The 20,549-nt window shown below is 54.6% G+C and overlaps 1 protein-coding gene across 2 annotated transcripts; it reads left to right on the top strand.

Moving 5' to 3' along the window:
- The first annotated feature begins 2,591 nt into the window (after positions 1-2,591).
- HID1 (HID1 domain containing) lies at positions 2,592-20,247 on the top strand. 2 transcript variants are annotated; one of them, XM_053570935.1, is made up of 19 exons: positions 2,592-2,807; positions 8,805-8,954; positions 9,516-9,686; positions 10,311-10,427; positions 10,915-11,021; positions 11,260-11,376; positions 12,903-13,125; positions 13,217-13,273; positions 14,080-14,220; positions 14,367-14,457; positions 14,602-14,753; positions 14,842-14,920; positions 16,504-16,668; positions 17,061-17,288; positions 17,576-17,682; positions 18,160-18,240; positions 18,854-18,945; positions 19,045-19,203; positions 19,517-20,247. In XM_053570935.1, exons 1-19 carry the CDS (start codon positions 2,742-2,744, stop codon positions 19,578-19,580), a joined length of 2,367 nt encoding a protein of 788 aa, XP_053426910.1. In that variant the 5' UTR covers positions 2,592-2,741; the 3' UTR covers positions 19,581-20,247. The 2 variants fall into 2 exon arrangements, with proteins under 2 accessions (XP_053426910.1, XP_053426911.1); XM_053570936.1 differs by having other exon boundaries at positions 2,610-2,807; positions 10,314-10,427.
- The last annotated feature ends 302 nt before the right edge of the window (positions 20,248-20,549 follow it).

Below are 20,549 nucleotides of genomic sequence, written 5' to 3'. Positions count from 1 at the left end.
CACCTGGAATGGCTGGTTAGCACCAGTTCTTGTTTCTTTCATCCTTCTTTTTAAAAGTCAGATTTTTTTTTTTTGAAAAAGGGTGTCACTATGTCACCCTCGGTAGAGTGCCGTGGTGTCACAGCTCACAGCAACCTAAAACTCCTGGGCTTAAGCGATTCTCTTGCCTCAGCCTCCCAAGTAGCTGGGATTACAGTTGGCTGCAACAACACCCGGCTATTTTTGTTGTTGTTGTTGCGGTTGTCATTGTTGTTTAGCTGGCCTGAGCTAGGTTCTAACCCACCAGACTGGGTGTATGTGATCGGCGCCGTAACCACTATGCTATGGGTGCCGCCAAAAGTCAGATTTTTTTTTTGAGACAAAGTCTCACTCTGTTGCCCCAGGCTAGACTGCCCTAAGTTAGCCTAGCTCACTGCAACCTCAAGCTACTGGGTTCAGTCAATCCTCCTGCCTCAGCCTCCCACTACAGGGACCTGTCACAACACCTGGTTAGTTTTTCTATTTTTAGTAGAGATGGGAGTTTCACTCATGCTCAGGCTGGTCTTGAACTCCTGAGCTCAAGTGATCCTCCCACCTCAGCTCCCAGAGTGCTAAAGTGCTAGAATTACCTGGCCTTATAGGACGCTATCCTCACACCCAAAAATTTCCCCACTTCTTTTCATAGTCAATTCCCTTATCCTACTCCTAGCTCATTGTAATCACTTATCAGTTTTCTGTCCTCATGATTTTTGCCATTTCCAGAATGTCTGTGAATAATATAATATAGGATAGAGAGTTTTGTATCTGGCTTCTTTCACTTAGCACAAGGTTTTGAGTGGCATCTACGTTGTTGCAGCATGTATCAGTAGTTTGCTTCTTTTTATTGCTGAGTACAAGTCCCATCATATGGATGAATCACAATTTGTTACTTATTCACCAGTTAACGGACATTGTGAATGTCCATTATGGTGATTATGAATGAAATTGCTGTATGAATCAGCCTTCAGGTTTTTAAGTGGATTTGTGTCTTTATTTCTCTCTATGTAAGTGGGATTATTTATTTATTTATTTTTCGAGACAGAGTCGCACTTGGCCGCCCTTGGTAGAGTGTCATGGTGCCATAGCTCACAGCAAGCTCAAACTCTTGGGCTCAAGGGATAAGTGGGACTATTGAGGCATATACTCAATGTATATTTAACTTTTTAAGAAACTTCCAGATTGTCAGCATTTGGTTTTGTCGGTTTCTTCTTTTGTTCTTTTTAAACATCATTCTCATAGATATGTAGCATTTTCTTATTGTGGCTTCAATTTGCATTTCTCAAATGACTAAGATGTCACTCTGACCTGGACTAGGTTTGAGTGACTTGTAGAATAGACTGGATTTGTTTAAAATGCCAAATAAAGGAACTATTCATTCATTATCTTGGAGTGATTAGAAAAGCCTTGGGGCCTGCCAAGAATTTTGCCCAGGGAGGGAAAAGCCACCTCTGGAGAAAGGGCTGAGCTCTGTGATTGTGTTCTGTGGAGTCTATTCAGTTAAACGGAGACACCCCTGCCACCCTCCTGACACTACACCTGCTCCATTCTTCCTTTGCACCCGGATGGTGCATTTTCTGCCTGCGGAATTCTTGTATAAGCTAAATGTCACCTTTGTCTGAAGCATCCAGGATCCCCAGAGGCCTCTAGACAAAGCGTGGAAGACGATGTGGAGAAATTACAGCCTCATTCGGAGCCAGGTTTGGATTTACATTTTAGGGTTTGTTCCTTACTAGTTGAGTTGCTTTGGGTAAGTAACTCAACTGCTTTAAGCCTCAGTTACCCTAAGTGTAAAATGGGTATTAATACCAACCTCAGAGATAGATATTTATTTTTAGAGATATCATCATTTTATTTTTTATTATTAATTCGCCTCTATCTTCGGTACCACGGTGGATTTTTTATTTATTTTTCTCCCTAGTGACAGGCTCATAAAGGACAGGCTCTGTGATTTATGGACCCTGTGCTATCCCTGGCACCATGATGCCAAATGCCAGTGCTTCAACACATTTGTTGACATGGATGGATCTCAAAGGATTCTCAAGGAAAGTAAGTAACCAGAGAGGGGTCTGGACTCCGAGGAACCTCCCGCTCTCATCCAGGAGCCACTTTTCCTGGAGCAGACCCGAGCCAGCGCCTCCCTCCGGCAGAACCAAGGGCTATGGGAGCTTGTGGTTGGAATAGTTGCGGCGTTGTCTGGACACATGGGTTTGACAGGTCAGAAAAAGGGGGACCAGGAGAGCAAGTACTCAGTAAAAAAGGAGTGGAGAAGACGGACTGAAACGGAGGAAACTCGGGTGGAGAGGGCTGGCTGAGATGTGGGCCTAGAGATGCAGCCAGGATGAAGGGTGAGAATGGCGGCGGGGAGCACGGTGCTGGGAGGGTTTCTGACCCTGGGGACTGGGTGGCAGTGGGGGAGATTGAGAGGGGACAGCGCCCCGACGTTAAAGGAAGAGTGCAGAGGCACCAGGGAGGAGCTGAGAAGGGCTCCGGGCGTGCGGCTGCTTCGCGTTGGGGCGGCGGACCCGGGAGCTGTGGGCGGCCCCAGCGGCAGGTGCGCGGGGCGGGGCCATGAGGGGGCGGGGCCGACGCCGGCCGGCGGGCGGGTGCGCAGCTGATCTCCAGCTAGAGCAGCGCAGCGGGGGCCGCGGAGCTGGAGTCAGAGCCGGATCCCGATCCGGGGCTGGAGTCGGGGCTGGGGCCGAACCGGAGCGGGCTCCAGCGACATGGGGTCGGCCGACTCCAAGCTGAACTTCCGGAAAGCGGTGATACAGCTCACCACCAAGACGCAGGTGCGCCCTGGGGCTCCAGCCTCCCCATCTACCTGCCAGGCTGGGGGCTGGGCAGGGCCGGGGGAGGAGGGACTGTGCGAACTTGGCTGTCCTGGAGACCGTGGCTCTGGGTGGCCTAGGGGGTGACGCTGAGGCCAGCGTCGGAGAGACACTCCTCGGCCTGTATCCCGGGGCTCCATCCTCTGGCTTTAGCCCCCCACCCCCAGCCACCTCCGGGAACACCCCTCTCTCTAAAGCTACTGCTGCCACCTTAGGCTGACGTGTGCCTACCTCCTCAGACGGCGACGCAGCTGTCCGCCCCTGCCCCGCCCCTCAGCGCCCCCAGCCTCTCCTCTGTAGCCTTCCCCCGCCCCCACCCACCCATCCACCGCCCACTCCCCTCCCTGTCCCTTGGTGCCCGCGGGTCCCGGACGCACAGCTAGGCTGACTCAATGCAAACAAAGCCTGGCCGGCGCCCGCCGGGTTAAAGAAACAGCTGGTGCGCTGTGGCAGCGGCCTCGCTGGGCCCAGGTCCACACGGCGGCCAGGGAAGGCCCAGGTCTTCCTGGAAATGCGCAGAGAGGTGGGCAGCTCGGCAGCCTGACAAGGGGTCCTGTCCCCAGGCCTATGGAGCCCAGCTTCCTAGCCAGGGATCCCTCCACAGGTCTCCTCTAGGCCCTTCTGAGGGAAAGTCTGTTTGCCAGTAGCCTCTGTTCTCTGGTTCAGGGATGGGGACCCTCAGGATTGCCCTTGGTCTGCTGGGGAGTGGCCTAGGTCAGCTTAGTCCACGTCTGTAACTCTCCCTTGAGTCCACAAGTGGCACAGCAGCCACCTCCTTGTCCAACATACCCCACCTGGCACCATCAAGGCTGCTTCCCTGCTAACCCCTTTTCACCCTGAACCTGGCCACTGTGGGCACAAAGAGGCTCAGCCCTGGCTTCCCACATCCCCCAGTTTCCAGGACTCAGGACCTGGTGCAGTATGGGACCTTCCTCTTCCCCCTCCCTCTCTTGGACTCTGTCTAGCTCCAGGCAATTGGAGTGGGCTGGAGGGAGCTATCTCCCCAAAGCCAGCTGGTCATAGCCCTAGCAGTCAGACGCCTTGTCCCCTCGCTGGAAAGGTCAGGTGTGCAACAAATGCCCAGGGCCCCTGGAGAGTTGAGCCCTTGCTAAAAGGTGCTTGATAGGAACCAGACTTCCCTTCTGTCTAACCTCCCCGCATCTGGGTGGTTCTGGAGCTTGGCTTTCTTAGGGGCTTTAAGGTCTGTGGGTAGCAGAGAAGGTGGCAAGTTAGCCAGCTTCTCCATGTGGGGCCATAGGGACACAGGGAGGAAGGGAGGCTCCCGTGTTTACTTGCGTAGGGAGTAAATACCTTGTTGGAGGAACATAATGTAGGTCCAGCAGCTGGGATCCTCTGCCAGGCCAGCAGGACTAGCCTAGCCAGGTCCCAAAGGATTTGGAGTATCCTAGATTCCTACCTGCTCAGGCCCTTTCCCCAAAATGCTGCATCCCTCTATCTTTCCCTGGCAGTAGCCCTGTGACAGGCTGCCTGAGATGGTGCTATTCCAGTGAGTAGGCCTGGAATAGGACCTAGAATAGGCTGGAGACCAGCCTCTGCCTCCTTCCAGACAACACTGGAGTTCTGCAGGGGGAGGGGCCCTTAGTGGCTGAATCCTCAGACCCTGTGTGACCTGGCTTGGGAAGCTCAAGTATGGGGATCAGATCCCAGATGGTCATCACAGACCTTACGACTTAGTGTCCCCAAGGAGATCAGGCTGATCATCCATGGGATGACTTCGGTTCCAGATCCTTAGAGGCTGTGCTTTGGGTAGCAGACAAGTGGGCCCAATGCCTTGTCCCATGGCTGGAGCCTGTGCTGCTGCTAGGGCTTCCTTGCCTTCCTGCCGCACATCCTGTTTTCTTCCTGCCCCGTCATCCAGCGCTGGGCCAGGCCTGACCCTGGTCCTGAGGCCAGCAGCTTTTCCTGAGCTTTTCCAGGATGAGTGGAGGACATTCCCAGACCTGGAACCCTCTCCCAGATTCCACATTTCTGCAGGTCTCTACTACAGGCTGGGTGGGACTTGGTGGGTGCCTGGTTACAGCCATGCATCTGTACGTGCAGGGGAATGTGTGGGGCACAGGCCAGGCCTCCAGAACAGCCATAGCAGGCGAGACCACTAAGGTCCTTCTCCCTCCCCTCTCCTTCCTGCAAAGAGTCAAAAGATGCAGCTAGTACCCCAGGTCCATCTGGCCTGAGCAGGGGCCTGGCAGGTATCCTATCAGAGTAGTTCAGTCCCTGTGCCCCTAGCAACAGGGGCCTGCCCACCTCCAGCAAAAATACTCCTTTCAATGATACTAGCTTGGATTTTATTTTATTTTATTATTATTACTTTTGAGGCAGAGTCTCACTTTGTTGTGCTTGGTAGAGTGCCATAGTATCATAACTCACAGCAACCTCAAACTCTTGGGCTCAAGTGATTCTCTTGCCTCAGCCTCCCAAGTAGCTGGGACTACAGGCACCCGCCATAATGCCTGGCTATTTTTAGAGATGGGGTTTCCGCTCTTGTTCAGACTGATCTCGAACATGTGAGCTCAGGCAATCCACTTGCCTCAGCCTCTCAGAGTGCTAAGATACAGGTATGAGCCATCTGGCCCAGCCCTACTATCTTGGATTTTAGAAGCTTGTTTGGGTTGAGTGGAGGCCAGCTAGGGTCACTGAGGCAGGAGTTGAGCCATGTCTCTCCCATCAGAAGCCTAAGGAGCCCCAGTGACCCTGGGAACAAATATAACAGGTTTTTATGGTCAGGCAATGGTCACCAAATCCAAATGTTCAAGCCACAGTGGGACCAGGAGCAGAGGTGCAAGTTGAAGAAAGAGGGAAGGAGGCAAAAATCCTGTTCCTGAAGTTCAAGGCTCCAGTGACTACCCTGAGGCCTCTTGAGTAGCTCTCATTTTGGGTTGAGTCTCCAGTGATGCTTATTTGATGAACTAGGCCAGTGGTCACGTCCACTTGGTGCTCAGATGAGTTGCTGTCCCTTTAAGGAGGTAGTAGCTATCTGGCAGAGGGGAAATATCAGAGATGGTGGCTTCTGACAGGTGCTCAGATGGCAGATGCTCTCTGGGTTTTCTGGGGATATCCTCCCTCACCTCACTGTGGCTGTAGGCCACCAAGACTGGGCTGTCATGCCCCTGTACCCCAGTGAGTGGGGTGTCCTGGCTGAGAGCATGAGGGCCAGCGAACCCCTGCTCCAGGGCCCCTCCTTTGGCTTTTGTTCCTTTCCCCCAACTAACTCATTTTGCCAGTTCTGGGAGAGCCAGGCCTGTTCTTTAGGCCATGGCCACAGCTCCCCAGAGAGGAGTGTGGGGATATAGCTGGACCTTGATGAGGTCTATGGTGCCAGCTTTGAGTTTGAACAGCCCCAGTGGTGCTCAGCCCTTCTCAGTGAGCAGCCTGAAGAGGTCTTCAGAACTGAGTACAACTTCAGCTGAACAAATATTGTCTGAGCATCTGCCATATGTCTCAACTGGTCAGGGAAGAAGGACTGGAGGACTACTGGATTTTGAGGCAAGTGCCCCTGGAACCATGCTGGGGGGGGAACAAGCCAGTAGTGTGGGGCTCTTAGAAGAAATAGTTTCAGAAAACAGAATTACTTTTTAATAAGACATATATTACTTTTTTTTTTTATTAAATCATAGCTGTGTACATTAATGTGATCATGGGGCACCATACACTAGTTTCATAGACCGTTTGACACATTTTCATCACACTGGTTAACATAACCTTCCTGGCATGTACTTTTTGTTTGATTATGAGAATAACACATACAAAGTACGGACTTGTGCTGGCAACAGGGATTTCAGCGATTTTATTGGCCCCAGGGATTTCAGAGATGGGAAAAGGCTGTGTTGGAATAATCAGAGAAGGTGTCTTGCAGGAAGTGATATTTAGAAGGAACCTTAAAGGATGAGCCTAAGGGAGGGTGAGTATGCCCCTCAACAGATGAGTATTTTATATATTATATATATATATATATATGCCAGGCACAGTGTATGTATGTATGTATATATATGCCAGGCACAGTGAGTATGCCCCTCATCAGATGAATATTATATATGTATGTATGTGTGTGTGTGTGTGTATATATATATATGCATGCCAGGCACAGTGACTTACACCTGTAATCCCAACACTTTGGAAGGCTGAGGCGGGAGGATTGCTTGAGGCTAGGAGTTTGAGACCAGCCTAGGCAACATAGTGAGACCCTGTCTCTACAAAAAACAAAAACAAAAAAACCCCCAAGAGAAAATAATATATGCTATCACAGAAAAATATAAAGAAAAATATAAAACCATCCAAAGAGATAGTTGTCATTAAATGTTCTGATTCTTTTCTTCTCGTCTTTTATTAATATACAATTTAACACAAAACTGTGATCATCCTATCCTGCCCTCCCACCATTCTGGAGGGTCAGCCGAGCCGCCTCCTCATTCAACAAGCATTTCAGAGCCAGGCCCTGGCCTGGGAGCTGGGGAACAGAACCAAGCTCTTCTTTTCTCATAACACTGTGCATTTTGTGTTCATTAATATTCTGTGAAAGTACGATTTAGATGGCTGCATAATATTCCACTATGGGATGTACTTCATGAAGTAGCAACGAAAATAATTTTATGGTTGGGGGTCACCACAACATGAGGAACTGTATTAAAGGGTCACAGCATCAGGAAGATTGAGAACCATTGGCTCTAGATCAGTGGTTCTCAACCTGTGGGTCACGACCCACAGGAACTGTATTTTTATTTATTTATTTTTTTTGTAGAGACAGAGTCTCACTGTACCGCCCTTGGGTAGAGTGCCATGACGTCACACGGCTCACAGCAACCTCTAACTCTTGGGCTTACACGATTCTCTTGCCTCAGCCTCCCAAGCAGCTGGGATTACAGGAGCCTGCCACAACACCCAGCTATTTTTTTGTTGTAGTTTGGCCGGGGCTGGGTTTGAACCTGCCACCTTTGGTATGTGGGGCCGGCGCCCTACTCACTGAGCCATAGGTGCTGCCCTACACAGGAACTGTATTAAAGGGCTGCGGCATTAGGAAGGTTGAGAACCACTGCTCTAGATGATTCAAAGACCATGTGATTTTAGGGATGTTGTCCCCATAGGACTAGTTGGATTATTGGAGAAGTGAGGATGCTGGGGAGAGAGGACAGCCTGGGTAAAGGCAGAGAAAAGGCAGAGATAGCGGGGTTATGTCCTAGGGGCCGTAAATGCAGGCGTGTGTGTGTGTGCATACATGTGTGCATATGTGTACATGTACGGCGTGTTTAAGTCAGATCTTGGCTGAGAGTAGGGCCAAGGTTTAGACTTGATCCAGCAGGCGGTGGGAGCTCCTGAAAGTCTTTGTGTGAGGGAAGCCTTGACTTTGGCGCTGTGCTGTGGCACAGGATTGGGGCAGCATGGAGGCAGGATTGAAGGAGGTGGATTCAGACAGGGTGGTCCTGGCCTGGCGGACTGGGCTGCAGTGCTGGGAGAAGGGTGCTTGGCTCAGAGAGCTGTGGAGATCGAGCACACGACGTTTGGTACCTGCTGGATGGCAGAGGCTGCAGGACTGGGAGGCAGCTTGGGTGACTGGAAGCAGAGTGCATGTTCCCTTTATCTTCTCTGAGCATCTGACCTAGCAGTGTCACCCGCGTCCATGTCCAGGAAGGGAAGTCTGCACTGCCAGAGGAGGATGGTGGCTTAGCCAGGGTCACACAAGCTCTCCGGGACTGGGATGGGCTTTGGCTATTAGAGTCAGTGCCGGGCTGACCCCTGACCATGCACGCTGAGTGTCTCCAGCTTGACTGTGCTGACCAGGGCTGGTGGTGGCTGAAGGATGTCGCTACCCATGTGGGAAGCCTGCTGATACCAGCTGGAATGAATTAGGAGGGCTATGGTATCCCTCTTTGGGTCTGTCTTGGCTACAGGTTGTGCAAACTGTGGGTCCATTGGCATGTAACTGTACCCTGGGTCTCCCCACAGCCCGTGGAAGCCACCGATGATGCCTTTTGGGACCAGTTCTGGGCAGATACAGCCACCTCAGTGCAGGATGTATTTGCATTGGTGCCTGCAGCAGAGATCCGGGCTGTGCGGGAAGAGTCTCCTTCCAACCTGGCCACCCTGTGCTACAAGGTGAGATGTCCGGCTCCTCACAGCTACTGCCCGCTGAGCCATCTTCCATCTCCCCAGGGCAGCTGATGACAGCCAAGACTGCAGTGAGGAAAGCCAGGCACCCAGACATCCCTCCCTCTGTCCAGGCGCTTCCCCCAGTTCTCCCTTAGCCTAGGTGGTTCTCCCTGCTAGGGAAGTGACCACGGCAGCTGCCATTTATGAGGGTTCCTCTAGGCCACACTTTGCTGAGCACTTTCTACAAATCAATTCCTTCAGCTCACCCTGTGAGGTGGCTACTGTTAGTGTTGCCATCTTACAGATAAGGAAACTGAGGCTGAGACTGGTGTCATCACTTAGTAAGGTCTTGGCCATCCAGCGGGCAAGCTGGGCTCCCGTGATGCCCAAAGCTGCTCTGGCCCATACCCTGGTTCCCTGGGCTGGCTGGCCCCATCTGCAGAGATAGCCCTGCCTGTGGTTCCCTCCCTCTCCCTCTCTGTGGCCTTGGTGTCCACCCTAACCCCCAGTACCAGGGCCCTACTCTCCTTTTCCAATGTGCCCCTCTGCTCTTGCCGGTCCCCACAGGCTGTCGAGAAGCTGGTGCAGGGAGCTGAGGGTGGCTGCCATTCAGAGAAGGAGAAGCAGATTGTCTTGAACTGCAGCCGGCTTCTCACCCGCGTGCTGCCCTACATCTTTGAGGACCCAGACTGGAGGGGCTTCTTCTGGTCCACAGTGCCTGGGACAGGGCGAAGAGGGGTCTGTGGGCCTGGCCAGGGCTGGGTGGGAGGTAGAGTTGGTGTGACTGGGAGAGGACTTTTCAGGGCTGACCACATTCCTCCAAAGTTCCTCTGGGACCTGGGAAGCACAGTGGGTAGGGGACAGTGGGGTTGCTGTGGAGGGATGGTGGTCAGTGCCACCTCCTCAGGCCCTCCGTTCTTCTCTCATGGGGGTCTCTGCCCCCACAGCCTGGAGGAGGTAGGTGTGGAGAAGCCAAGAGCTGAGGGTGGCTAGGCAGGGATGGGGCGGGGCTGCTGGACCTTTTGAGGGCCCAAGAGGGATGGACCATATTGTTCTCTCTCACCTGCCCTGGGCTTACCTCGGAGGGGTGGGGTATAGGGAGTCCCCGTGGGGCTGAGGCTCTTGAGGTTAGGGGACACCACTTTGCTCTGTCCCACTTGCTGTCCCTGGGCCTGGTTCTCTGCTGTGCTCCCCTCTGCCTTGAGGGTTTTGGAGTGACCTGGAGCTCATGTCCTCTCCATCCGTCTGCCCATGCTGACTGCTTGGGCCCAGTCCCTGTCCTCCTGCACACCCCTCCCAAGATCTGGGGCCCCCTCTCCTTGGGCAACTACCACCGAAGCAGCCTGAGTGCTCTGTCCCCAGCAGGGGGAGGAGGATGATGAGAACGCCTGGCCCCTGGCCGAGTCCCTGCTCCTGGCCATTGCTGACCTGCTCTTCTGCCCAGACTTTACGATCCAGAGCCACCGCAGGAGCACTGTGGTGAGGGCAGCTGGGATAGGCTCTCCTCCTGGTGGGGGTTGGGCCAACTGAAGTTCAGTGGGCAGGAAGCTTTGGGGGCTGGAGTGCTCCAGGAAAGCTTGTCTGCCTGGCACGTGTGGGCCTGGACTGGGGGTGGTGGCTGGTACAGCTGGAGCAGAGCCAGTGGGGCGGGTCTTGCCGCTGTGTCCGGGTGGCGGTGTACAGGCACCCATTGTCTTGCCTGCTCAGGATTGGCAGTAGGGAGGAGTGGGCTTGGATGCTGGAGCCTGCCCTCTCACTTCCTGTGGGCCCATGGACTCAACCTTGAGTGCTCTCCGACCCCACCCCACATACCACCAAGGCACCCAATTCCCTGTCCCTCCCTCCCTTTCATCTCAAACTGGACTGAGCGAGTAAAAGAACCAGTGTAAGAATGAAGAAAAACAAGCTTTCACTATGCTGCTATTCACCTTGTCACCCCCTACCTTGTTTCTGGCCTTGTCCCCAGGACTCGGCAGAGGATGTCCACTCCCTGGACAGCTGTGAATACATCTGGGAGGCCGGCGTGGGCTTTGCTCACTCTCCCCAGCCTAATTACATCCACGACATGAACCGGTGAGCTTTGCTCAGGCCCAGACTCCTCGGCAGAGCTGGACCCCAGGCCAGGTCCCTGCACACCTCAGAGAGGCCCACAGGGTCTTCCAAGTACTCTCACCAAGTTGTGGCCCAACCTCAGTCTTCCAGGGATAAACAGGCATTACTTCCTGTCTTGGGCATGGCTGGGCAAGGCGGGCAGCGCCTTCCTAGGGGGAATAGGATCCTAAAGTACCATCCTCCTTTCCTGCACCCCAAGGATGGAGCTGCTGAAACTGTTGCTGACATGCTTCTCGGAGGCCATGTATCTGCCCCCGGCTCCAGAAAGTGGTGGCACCAACCCATGGGTTCAGTTCTTTTGTTCCACGGAGAACAGGTGAGGGGCTCCTTGCCTTTCTTTCCCTGGGCTGAGACCACCTCCCTTGCTGAGTCCTTACTTGGGGGGGAGTGCTGCCCCCTGGTGGTAATTGGGAACACTTAACAGCCATACTTCATACTTGTCTGGTCCTTGGAGTCCCCTACATAGGAACTGGGGGTCCTCCCATCTAGAACCACCTGTCCAGTAGAAATGTAATGCAAACCACATGTGCAATGTTAAAATTTAAAAAGTAAAAAAAGGTAAGATTAATTCCAACGATATATTTAATTTAACCCAAAATATCCCCAATATTAGAATTTAACATGTAATCAGTATACAAAATCATTGAGATGTTTTGCATTTACCCCCTTTTTTTTACTGAGACAGAGTCTCAAGCTGTCACCCTGGGTAGAGTGCTGTGGCATCATAGCTAACTGGAAACTCCAACTCCTGGGCTCAAGTGATCCTCTTGCTTCAGTTTCTTCTATTTTTAGTAGAGACAGGGTCTCACTCTTGTTCAGGCTGGTCTCGAACTCCTGAACTCAAGGTATCTACCCGCCTCGGCCTCTCAGAGTGCTAGGATTACAGGCATGGGCCACTGTGCCTGGCCCACATTCCTTTTTTTCATACCACATTTTCAAAATCCAGTGTGTATTTGACACTTACAACACATTTCAATTTGGACCAGCCACATTCCAAGTGCTTAATAGGTACATGTGGCTTGTGGCTGCCATGTAACAGGACCATGTGGTTTAGACAGTGAGTGTGGAGGAGGTGTGACAAGTACCCCTGGACCACTTGGGGCACATGTGAGTACCTGGAGGCATCACATCAGCCACATGGTGGACTGAGTAACGGAGCAGGCATACTCCAGGTGTGCCCAGGACTGTGCTGGTAACACAGGGATTAGTCCCTCTGTGGCCAGGGTCAGCCAGGGATTAGTCCCTCTGTGGCCAGGGTCAGCCCTCTGATGTAGGCCCTATGGCATGCCTCATCCTTCAGTTTTTGCTAATCTTATGCCCAACATTAAAATTTTTTTTTTGCCAGAAGAAAAGGGAGTCCGGCTGACGCCCTCTGCCACCCATGATCAAAGGCTGGTGAGAGTTTTCTTTCTCACTAGCCTTATCAGGCAAACTGCCACCCTTTGTCACTCACTTAACCTCTCTGGGTCTCAGCTTCCTCATCTGTAAGATGAGCAGCTTGAACCCTGACATCTTACAAATCTGAATCAAGTCGTTCTGTGGCCTGGGAATTGGCTGATTGAGCCTGTACTCTGCTCCCGTGGGAGAAGCTGGCCTTCTCTGTGGGTCTCCAGTCCCATCTCTGAAGCCCTGAGGGAGGGTATTTTCCTCTTAGGACTCAAAGGGGTATGAAGGCGTCCCACTCTGGAAGGGAGGAGCTCTTGATTCTGTTCCCCAGCTCCCCGGCCAGGGCCTGGCTCTGAAATGCTTGTTGAATGAGGAAGTGGCTTGACTGACCCTCCATAATGGTGGGAGGGCTGAGCCCTGGGTGGCGCTTCTGCAGCCCCGCCCCTCTCCCTGCAGACACGCCCTGCCCCTCTTCACCTCTCTGCTCAACACCGTGTGTGCCTATGACCCTGTGGGCTATGGGATCCCCTACAACCACCTGCTCTTCTCCGACTACCGGGAACCCCTGGTGGAGGAGGCTGCCCAGGTGCTCATCGTCACTTTGGACCACGACAGTGCCACCAGTGCCAGCCCCACCGTGGATGGCACCACCACAGGCACTGCCATGGATGATGCTGATGTAAGAATGGGAGCAGGGGGAGCGCAGCTGTGGGTGGGCGTAAGGGCAGGGGTGAGGGCACCTGCTCACCAGGGACTTCTATTCTTGGCAGCCTCCGGGGCCTGAGAATCTGTTTGTGAACTACCTGTCTCGTATCCATCGTGAGGAGGTAAGTCAAGTGCAGCTCTTAGATTCTCACTGTCTATGATGGTTATGACTTGGGGAAACCCTGACTCTATGAGAAGGGACCATGGTCTCCACAGACTTGGGCGACCCTCTCATGAGGTAGTGATGGTAGGACTGCGGGGCTTCCGTGATGCAGAAAGAATTGATGCCCTGAATTGGGTGGGGATAAACAGGCAGGCTTCTAGGAGGAGTGGCTCTGGTGTTGCATTTCAGAGGGGGAAGGAAAATGACAATGGACAGTGGACTTTATGCCAGACAGGTCCAGGTTCATGTGTGTCTGTTGCCTTGGAGAGGTGCTCTCCCAGAGATCTAACTTCTGCAGCTGCAAAATGGGGCCTATAGCTGCATCCTCAACCTGTAGAGGATTCCAGCTGGTGGCAGGTGCTCAGTACATTGCAGCTCTTCAGGAACAGTGGAGTGCTCTTCATGTGTGATGGGGTTATGGGGTGGAGTATTCCAGGGAGGCCAGGGGGATGAGTCCAGGAGGGTAGGGCCCAGTTCAGGATGTGCGTGTATGTGTGAGTCTTGTTTGGGGGTGGGACAGGGACAGGGAGGCTGTGGTGGGGGGGGAGGAAGAGAGGGCAGTGGGCTCTGTACACCTGCGCTGGGCCCAGCTTCCTGAGGGGCATCACCAAGACAGACACTGATGTCCGAATCTGGACCCCTCTGACTCTGGAGGTGGGATCAGGCTCTGGGGGAATAAGGAGGCATTTGTGGGGGTCCCAGGCTGGGAAGCCAGGGCCGAGGGGAGCTGGGCTAGACAGGCCCCTGCTTTGCCCTCCCTCCCAGGACTTCCAGTTCATCCTCAAGGGCATAGCCCGTCTGCTGTCCAACCCCCTGCTCCAGACCTACCTGCCCAACTCCACCAAGAAGATCCAGTTCCACCAGGAGCTGCTGGTTCTCTTCTGGAAGCTCTGTGACTTCAACAAGGTGGGCCAGCTTCGAGGTGCTCAGCCCAGTGGCCAGTGGCAAGATAGAGTGGCTGCCCCATAGCCTGGGGAAACTGAGAAGGAGGGCACGGGGCAGAGTTGCCCCTCTCTCTGTCCCAGCCACCTGATCTCTCCCTCCTCCCCCAGAAATTCCTCTTCTTTGTTCTGAAGAGCAGTGACGTGCTGGACATCCTGGTCCCAATCCTCTACTTCCTCAACGATGCCCGAGCTGACCAGTGTAAGACCAGGGTGCAGTGTGGGATGCTTCCTGGCAGTGGGGGCCGGGCCATCTGTCCTGCCTCAGGAGCGCTGACCTCCCAGGATGGGTCAGAGCGCTGCTCCCTCCCACCCCGAGTGACCCCTCCTGTGCCATGTGCTGCAGCTCGTGTGGGCCTGATGCACATTGGCGTCTTCATCCTGCTGCTCCTGAGCGGGGAGCGGAACTTCGGGGTGCGGCTGAACAAGCCTTACTCTGTGCGTGTGCCCATGGACATCCCGGTCTTCACGGGTACTCACGCCGACCTGCTCATTGTGGTGAGGGGGCTCGCACGGCCATACCTGGGGGTGTGGGACGACATCTTCCTGGCTGAGTCTGGAGGCACCGGTTTTCCTCCCACCACAGGTATTCCACAAGATCATCACCAGCGGGCACCAGCGGCTCCAGCCCCTCTTCGACTGCCTGCTCACCATCGTGGTCAACGGTAGGGGCCGGGCCCGCCTTCCCCGTGTTCGCCACCAGGTGGCGCCAGGCGCTAGGCCGAACTACCGCCTGCTCCCTGGTCCAAACCCCCTGGATCCAGCGATAGCGTGTGAACAGCTGTGTGCTGCTGGTTTTTCTGGTAGCCACATTGAACCTACAAAAGAACAGATGACAACAATCTTATAATATATTTTTTCTTTTTTTTTTTGAGACAGAGTCTCATTTTGTTACACTTGGTAGAGCGCTGTGGTGTCATAGCTCACAGCAACCTCAAACTCTTGGGCTCAAGTTATTCTCCTGCCTTAGCCTTCCCAGCAGCTCCACAATGCCCAGCTATTTTTAGAGTCAGCGTCTAGTTCTTGCTCAGGCTGGTCTTGAACTCCTGAGCTCAGGCAATCCACCAGCTTCGGCCTCCCAGAGAATATATTTTTTTCTAATGCACTATATACCAAATACTATCATCTGAACATGTAGTCAATATGAAAATTACTAATGAGCTATATATTCTTTTTCACACCCAGTCTTCAAAATCTGTGTGTTTCACACACATAGCACATCTCAGTTAGTACTAGCTGTGTTTCAAGCACTTAATGGCCACATGTGGCTAGTGACCACCGTATTGGGCAGCACATGTTCGGACAATTGGAGTCACACTGTGGGGATATCAAAGCCACCTCCTTTCTGCCTTTGCCTCACAGCACAGACTGCACACAGCTGCCTGGGAGAGGAGGCAGGTGGGCTCAGGCTGACGCTTGGTGCCAGCAGGTGGGCAGCAGTGGGCTGGGGCAGAGTGATTGCAGCATGATGTCTTTAGGAGAGGATAGTTATGGTGGCTGGTAGCTGACCCATGTGTAGTTTGGTTGGACTGCAGGGTGATTGGTGTGGGGCTGCAGAGGCTGCTAGGTAGGCTGTGAGCTCTGGAGCCAAGACCGTCCCTCCCCTTCCTTGTTCACTCACTGGCTCCATCCCACAAATCTTAAGTGAGCCAGCGCTGAGAATGCATTTGTGAACCAAACAGCCCCCTGCCCTGTGGGGCCCTCAGGAAGTGCACAGATCAACATGTAACTCCAGGCTGGGCACACCGTTTCATCTATGATCCTGCCACCCACGCCAGCCTCCTCCTCTCCCCTAGCTTCCTCCTGGGGGTGGGGGAGGAGGAGGCTGTGTGCAAAACTACATATCTAATGCTGTGGCATTCCAGAAAGACTTAAAGGTCCTGAGTTTGTATCCTGGCCTAATCATTTTATTACTGGGGAACTTGGGACAAGGTTACAACCCTCCCTGAGCCTCAGTTTCCTCATCTGTAAAATAGAGATAATCTCTTCTGTGTCCTGCCTCCCTGTTGGATGTGGAGGATTGGGAGAGGTGAGATGTGTGTGGCTTTGTAAGCAGGACAGCTCTCCTCAATGGTCAGGGATGGAGGTGAGGGGAGGGTGGAGCCTTGCTGGCTCTATGGGCTTGGTTTTCCTGTCCTTGCAGCAGGCAGGGAGGGATTGAGACAGGAGCACCTTGCTCCACGCAGGCCTAGCATGTGCAGGAGCTGGGTGGCAGGGGCCAAAGAGTGACCTGTCGGCTCCCCTGCAGTGTCTCCCTACCTCAAGAGCCTGTCCATGGTTACCGCCAACAAGCTGTTACACCTGCTGGAGGCCTTCTCCACCACCTGGTTCCTCTTCTCCGCCCCTCAGAACCATCACCTGGTCTTCTTCCTCCTAGAGGTCTTCAACAACATCATCCAGTACCAGTTTGATGGTGAGGCAGCAGTTCAAGTCCCCGGCCAGCCTCAGGGGCAGGGATGAAGGCAGCCTGTGGGTGAGGGCATCTTCCCATCTCCCGGCCACTTGGCTCAGGGGAGAGTCAAAATATTTCACAGCTGGCTTGGAGTGGACACAACCAGGCCGCTCTGGGGCTCACGCCTCTTTTCCAGGTGTCCTCCCCTGGGTGCAGCATTGTGAGGGGTCTTGGCAGTCCCAGAAGGGGAGTTGTTGTGTAGAGCTCAGGCCAGATGCTCTTTTACCACAACATAACATCCTGGGATGGTTACGCATGGTGGCACAAATGTCTGCCCAGCTCTGCCCTGGTATCCTCTACGGGTACCACCTCCTGCCTCTGGGGAAGACACCCTCCTGGTTCCCTCCCCACAGGAAACTCCAACCTGGTCTATGCCATCATCCGCAAACGCAGCGTCTTCCACCAGTTGGCCAACCTGCCCACCGACCCGCCTGCCATCCACAAGGCCCTGCAGCGGCGCCGAAGGACACCCGAGTCCTTGTCCCGCACGGGCTCCCAGGAGGGCGCCTCCATGGAGGGCTCCCGCCCTGCGGCCCCTGCAGAGCCTGGCACCCTCAAGGCCAGCCTGGTGGCTACCCCAGGTCTGTTGCTGGTGGGTGGGAGGGGTCAGGGCTGAGTATGGTCTCTGGGGTATGACCCTTCTCTGGCAAAGGGCATGGCCTGCATTGGGAAGCTGAGGAGATGAGGATGAGCCACACAGGTGGGTTAGAGGTGTTGGGTGTGGGCCTCAGGGCTGGGTGTGGGCTCTGGAAGGGGTGGATATAGGTGGGGGTTGGGATCAGACACAATACAGAGCATCTAAGGTGGGTGGAGGAGAGGGGGGTTCACTACTGTGGCAGGGGTCCTCAGTCCCACCATGCCCGCCTAGGCATTGACAAGCTGACAGAGAAGTCCCAGGTGTCAGAGGATGGCACCTTGCGGTCTCTGGAGCCTGAGGCCCAGCAAGGCTCGGCAGATGGTAGCCCTGCTGAGGGGGTAGGTGACAGGGACTCCTGGAACGGGGTGAGGCTAGGCCGTCCCTTCCTCCCTGGCCTATGGTGTGGGCTGGGCTAAGGCACTGTGGGCTTACCTGCAACAGGGGGCAGGCGCCCTGGGCATCAGAGTTGGCACTGCTGACCTTGGGGAGGGGCTGGGGGCCTTTCACAGACCCGTCCCTTGTTTACTGGTCATGATAAAGGCCTTGGCCTTCAGATTCCTCATCCATCAACCTTATCTGATCTGGCCTTTACCCTGCCTGCCCTGTCAGCCCCTGGTCCTGAATTCATCACTGGGCTGGGCTGGGCTAGAGCTGGAGCCTCAGGGCAAAGGGTGACGGGCTGGGCCTTGGGCCTTCTCTTCTGTTGGGAGTGACCCCTCCCCCTGCAGCAGTCAGTGGGGAGATCTCATTGCCCTCTACCTGCACCTTGTACTCTCTCCTTCCATCACTCACCCCCATTCCTTTCTGGGGACCAGGAGCCCAGCCAGGCATGGAGGGAGCAGCGGCGACTGTCCAGCACATCAGCCAGTGGACAATGGAGTCCGACATCAGAGTGGGTGAGCACATTGTGCTGGAGGAGCCAGGTGCTGGGGTTCAGGAAGATGGCACTGAGGTGGCCCTGGAACAGCTCAGTGAAGACATGGATAAAACTGCATCCCTGGGACTCTGGCCTGGGAGCTGGCCTCGGGCTCACCTTTGAGCTGGTTGACTTTCCCATGTGTTTGATGTCTCTCTGGCTTAGTCGCTTCCTCTCTGTGTACGCTGCCTGCCAGATAGTCCCCAGCAGGATTAAGCTCCCATTGCCTACAGTGCTAACTTCCCTAATAAATCCACCTTTCTGATGTCCCTGAGTCATGTACCCACTCCTCGTGTGTTTCCTGAGATCACCACCACTGTGCTGGAACAGGGATGATACCCATCCCTATCTAATCATACTGTTGTGAGGGCTGAAGGGGACAGTTTTCAGAAAGGCATGTGGCAGTGTCTGGCCTGTGGAAGGTGGTTAATAGGGCTGCGACCTTCACCATTAATGTCAGTTTCTGTTCACGGGCCTGCTTGGTACCAGTTCCTCGCTACGGGGAGTGAGGATGCTTTCTACCTCGGGGCACCTGTGGTTCTGGGTCGGGGGCAGGCCTGTCCCATAGCCCCAGCAGCTCCGTCCTCCTCCAGGTCCTCTCCTGGAAGTCGAAGCTGCCACTGCAGACCATCATGAGGCTGCTGCAGGTGCTCGTCCCCCAGGTGGAGAAGATCTGCATTGACAAGTGAGTCGCCAGCCCAGGCTCGGGTGGGGGTGTGTCCCAGGTGAGCCCCTGCCCTCCTAGACCTGGAGTTCATGCTAGAGAACCCTCCCTTCTCCCTAGGGGCCTGACGGATGAGTCAGAGATCCTGAGGTTCCTGCAGCATGGCACCTTGGTGGGGCTGCTGCCCGTGCCTCACCCCATCCTCATCCGCAAGTACCAGGCCAACTCGGGCACGGCCATGTGGTTCCGCACCTACATGTGGGGCGTCATCTACCTGAGGTGGGCCCTGGGGGTAGGTCTGGTGTCCACCTAAGGCCTGCCCAGCAGGGCTCATAGGGCCTTCAGCTCTGGTTCCCACCGTCTGTGGTGGGGTTAATGTCAAGATGGCCAACCAAGATGGTCTTATCTGCTTGAGGGTGGGCACCCAGCGCCCAGGGTGGGACATCAGGCTGGAGGGGTTGGTTTAGGTGTCTGTGCCACCTAGCTGGAGGCTGCAGGGGGTGCTTTGGGTATCACTGCTACCTAGCTCCTCCCCAGCATCTTTCCCAAAAGGCACTTCAGCACCAGGGTAACCCCACCACTCCCTCTACAGGAATGTGGACCCTCCTGTCTGGTACGACACTGATGTGAAGCTGTTTGAGATCCAGCGGGTGTGAGGTCTGAACCTGCATGGGGCTGGGGCTGGGGGGGAGCCAGGTTCCTGGTTCCTGATACTTCCCCAGACCCACCGTTCTGAGCTTTAAATTACCACGATCAGGCACAGTCCTGGGTGGCAGGTCCCAGAAGTCTCCTGTGGCTGGGATGATGTGGACCAGCTCTGCCCTCCACACCCCAGGCTGGACTCGCAGGAGCCTCCTGTCTCCAGGGCTGCAGGTCCCACCATAGCCCCTCTCTGATGCCCCTTTCAGGACCTATTCCTTCAGTGCCCACCTACCCCCAGAAGCCACCAGGTCACTGTGCTCAATGGTTTACCCAAGGAGCCATGGGCCTTCCCTTGAGGCACCTGGCAGGGGGGAGGGGAGTCCTTCTAAACTGAAGTCACCTATTCCAGGCACAGCCAGGCTGCTCCTTCCTACAGACTGCAAAAGCTGGACTGGGCCCCTCCTGTGTTCTTGGGGTTTGGAGTGGGGTATGGAGGGTCTCCTGCTGTGTTCCCTCTCCTATCTTCCTCCTACCCAGTCCTCCCTGACTAGCCTACTGCCTGTATGGGGGGCATTCCACACTCCCCAGCTCAGGCCGCTGGGGCCCCCTCACCCCACTTATGTCAGTACAATCTTCGCTCTGTACAATTGGCCTCTTTGTACAATAAAACCTCCCTCACGCTCTGCCTCTTTGTTTGGAGGGGAAGGATCAGGACATGGCTCTTATCTTCAGGAGAGCTGGGGACTCTGTACCCCAGAGTCAGTCTCCACAGGGCCCTTAGTGCACGACTGAGGCCAGCTTTGTCACTTCCTTGGGTGAGAAACTTCCTGAGGTTTGAGCCCTGGGCTGTGGCCAGAGAGAAAGCACACACAGGAGGGGCAGGGGGCCGCCTCAGGCGCCACAGAGACCGAGCCAGGTTGGGGGGGACCTGGGCAGTGTCCCTGTGCTTGTCGGTGTAAGGGAGGGGGTGAGGAGGAGGGCAG

Source organism: Nycticebus coucang, chromosome 18 (genome assembly GCF_027406575.1).
Source record: "Nycticebus coucang isolate mNycCou1 chromosome 18, mNycCou1.pri, whole genome shotgun sequence".
Classification (NCBI taxonomy): Eukaryota; Metazoa; Chordata; class Mammalia; order Primates; family Lorisidae; genus Nycticebus; species Nycticebus coucang.
This window is presented reverse-complemented; position numbering and strand designations above follow the sequence as displayed.

Excerpts from the sequence above, each read along its gene's own strand:
- HID1 (XM_053570935.1), top strand. The coding sequence starts at position 2,742 with ATGGGGTCGGCCGACTCCAAGCTGAACTTCCGGAAAGCGGTGATACAG. Across the intron at positions 17,683-18,159 it reads ATGGTAGCCCTGCTGAGGGG|GAGCCCAGCCAGGCATGGAG; the intron begins GTAGGTGACAGG and ends TCTGGGGACCAG. Across the intron at positions 19,204-19,516 it reads TGGGGCGTCATCTACCTGAG|GAATGTGGACCCTCCTGTCT; the intron begins GTGGGCCCTGGG and ends CTCCCTCTACAG.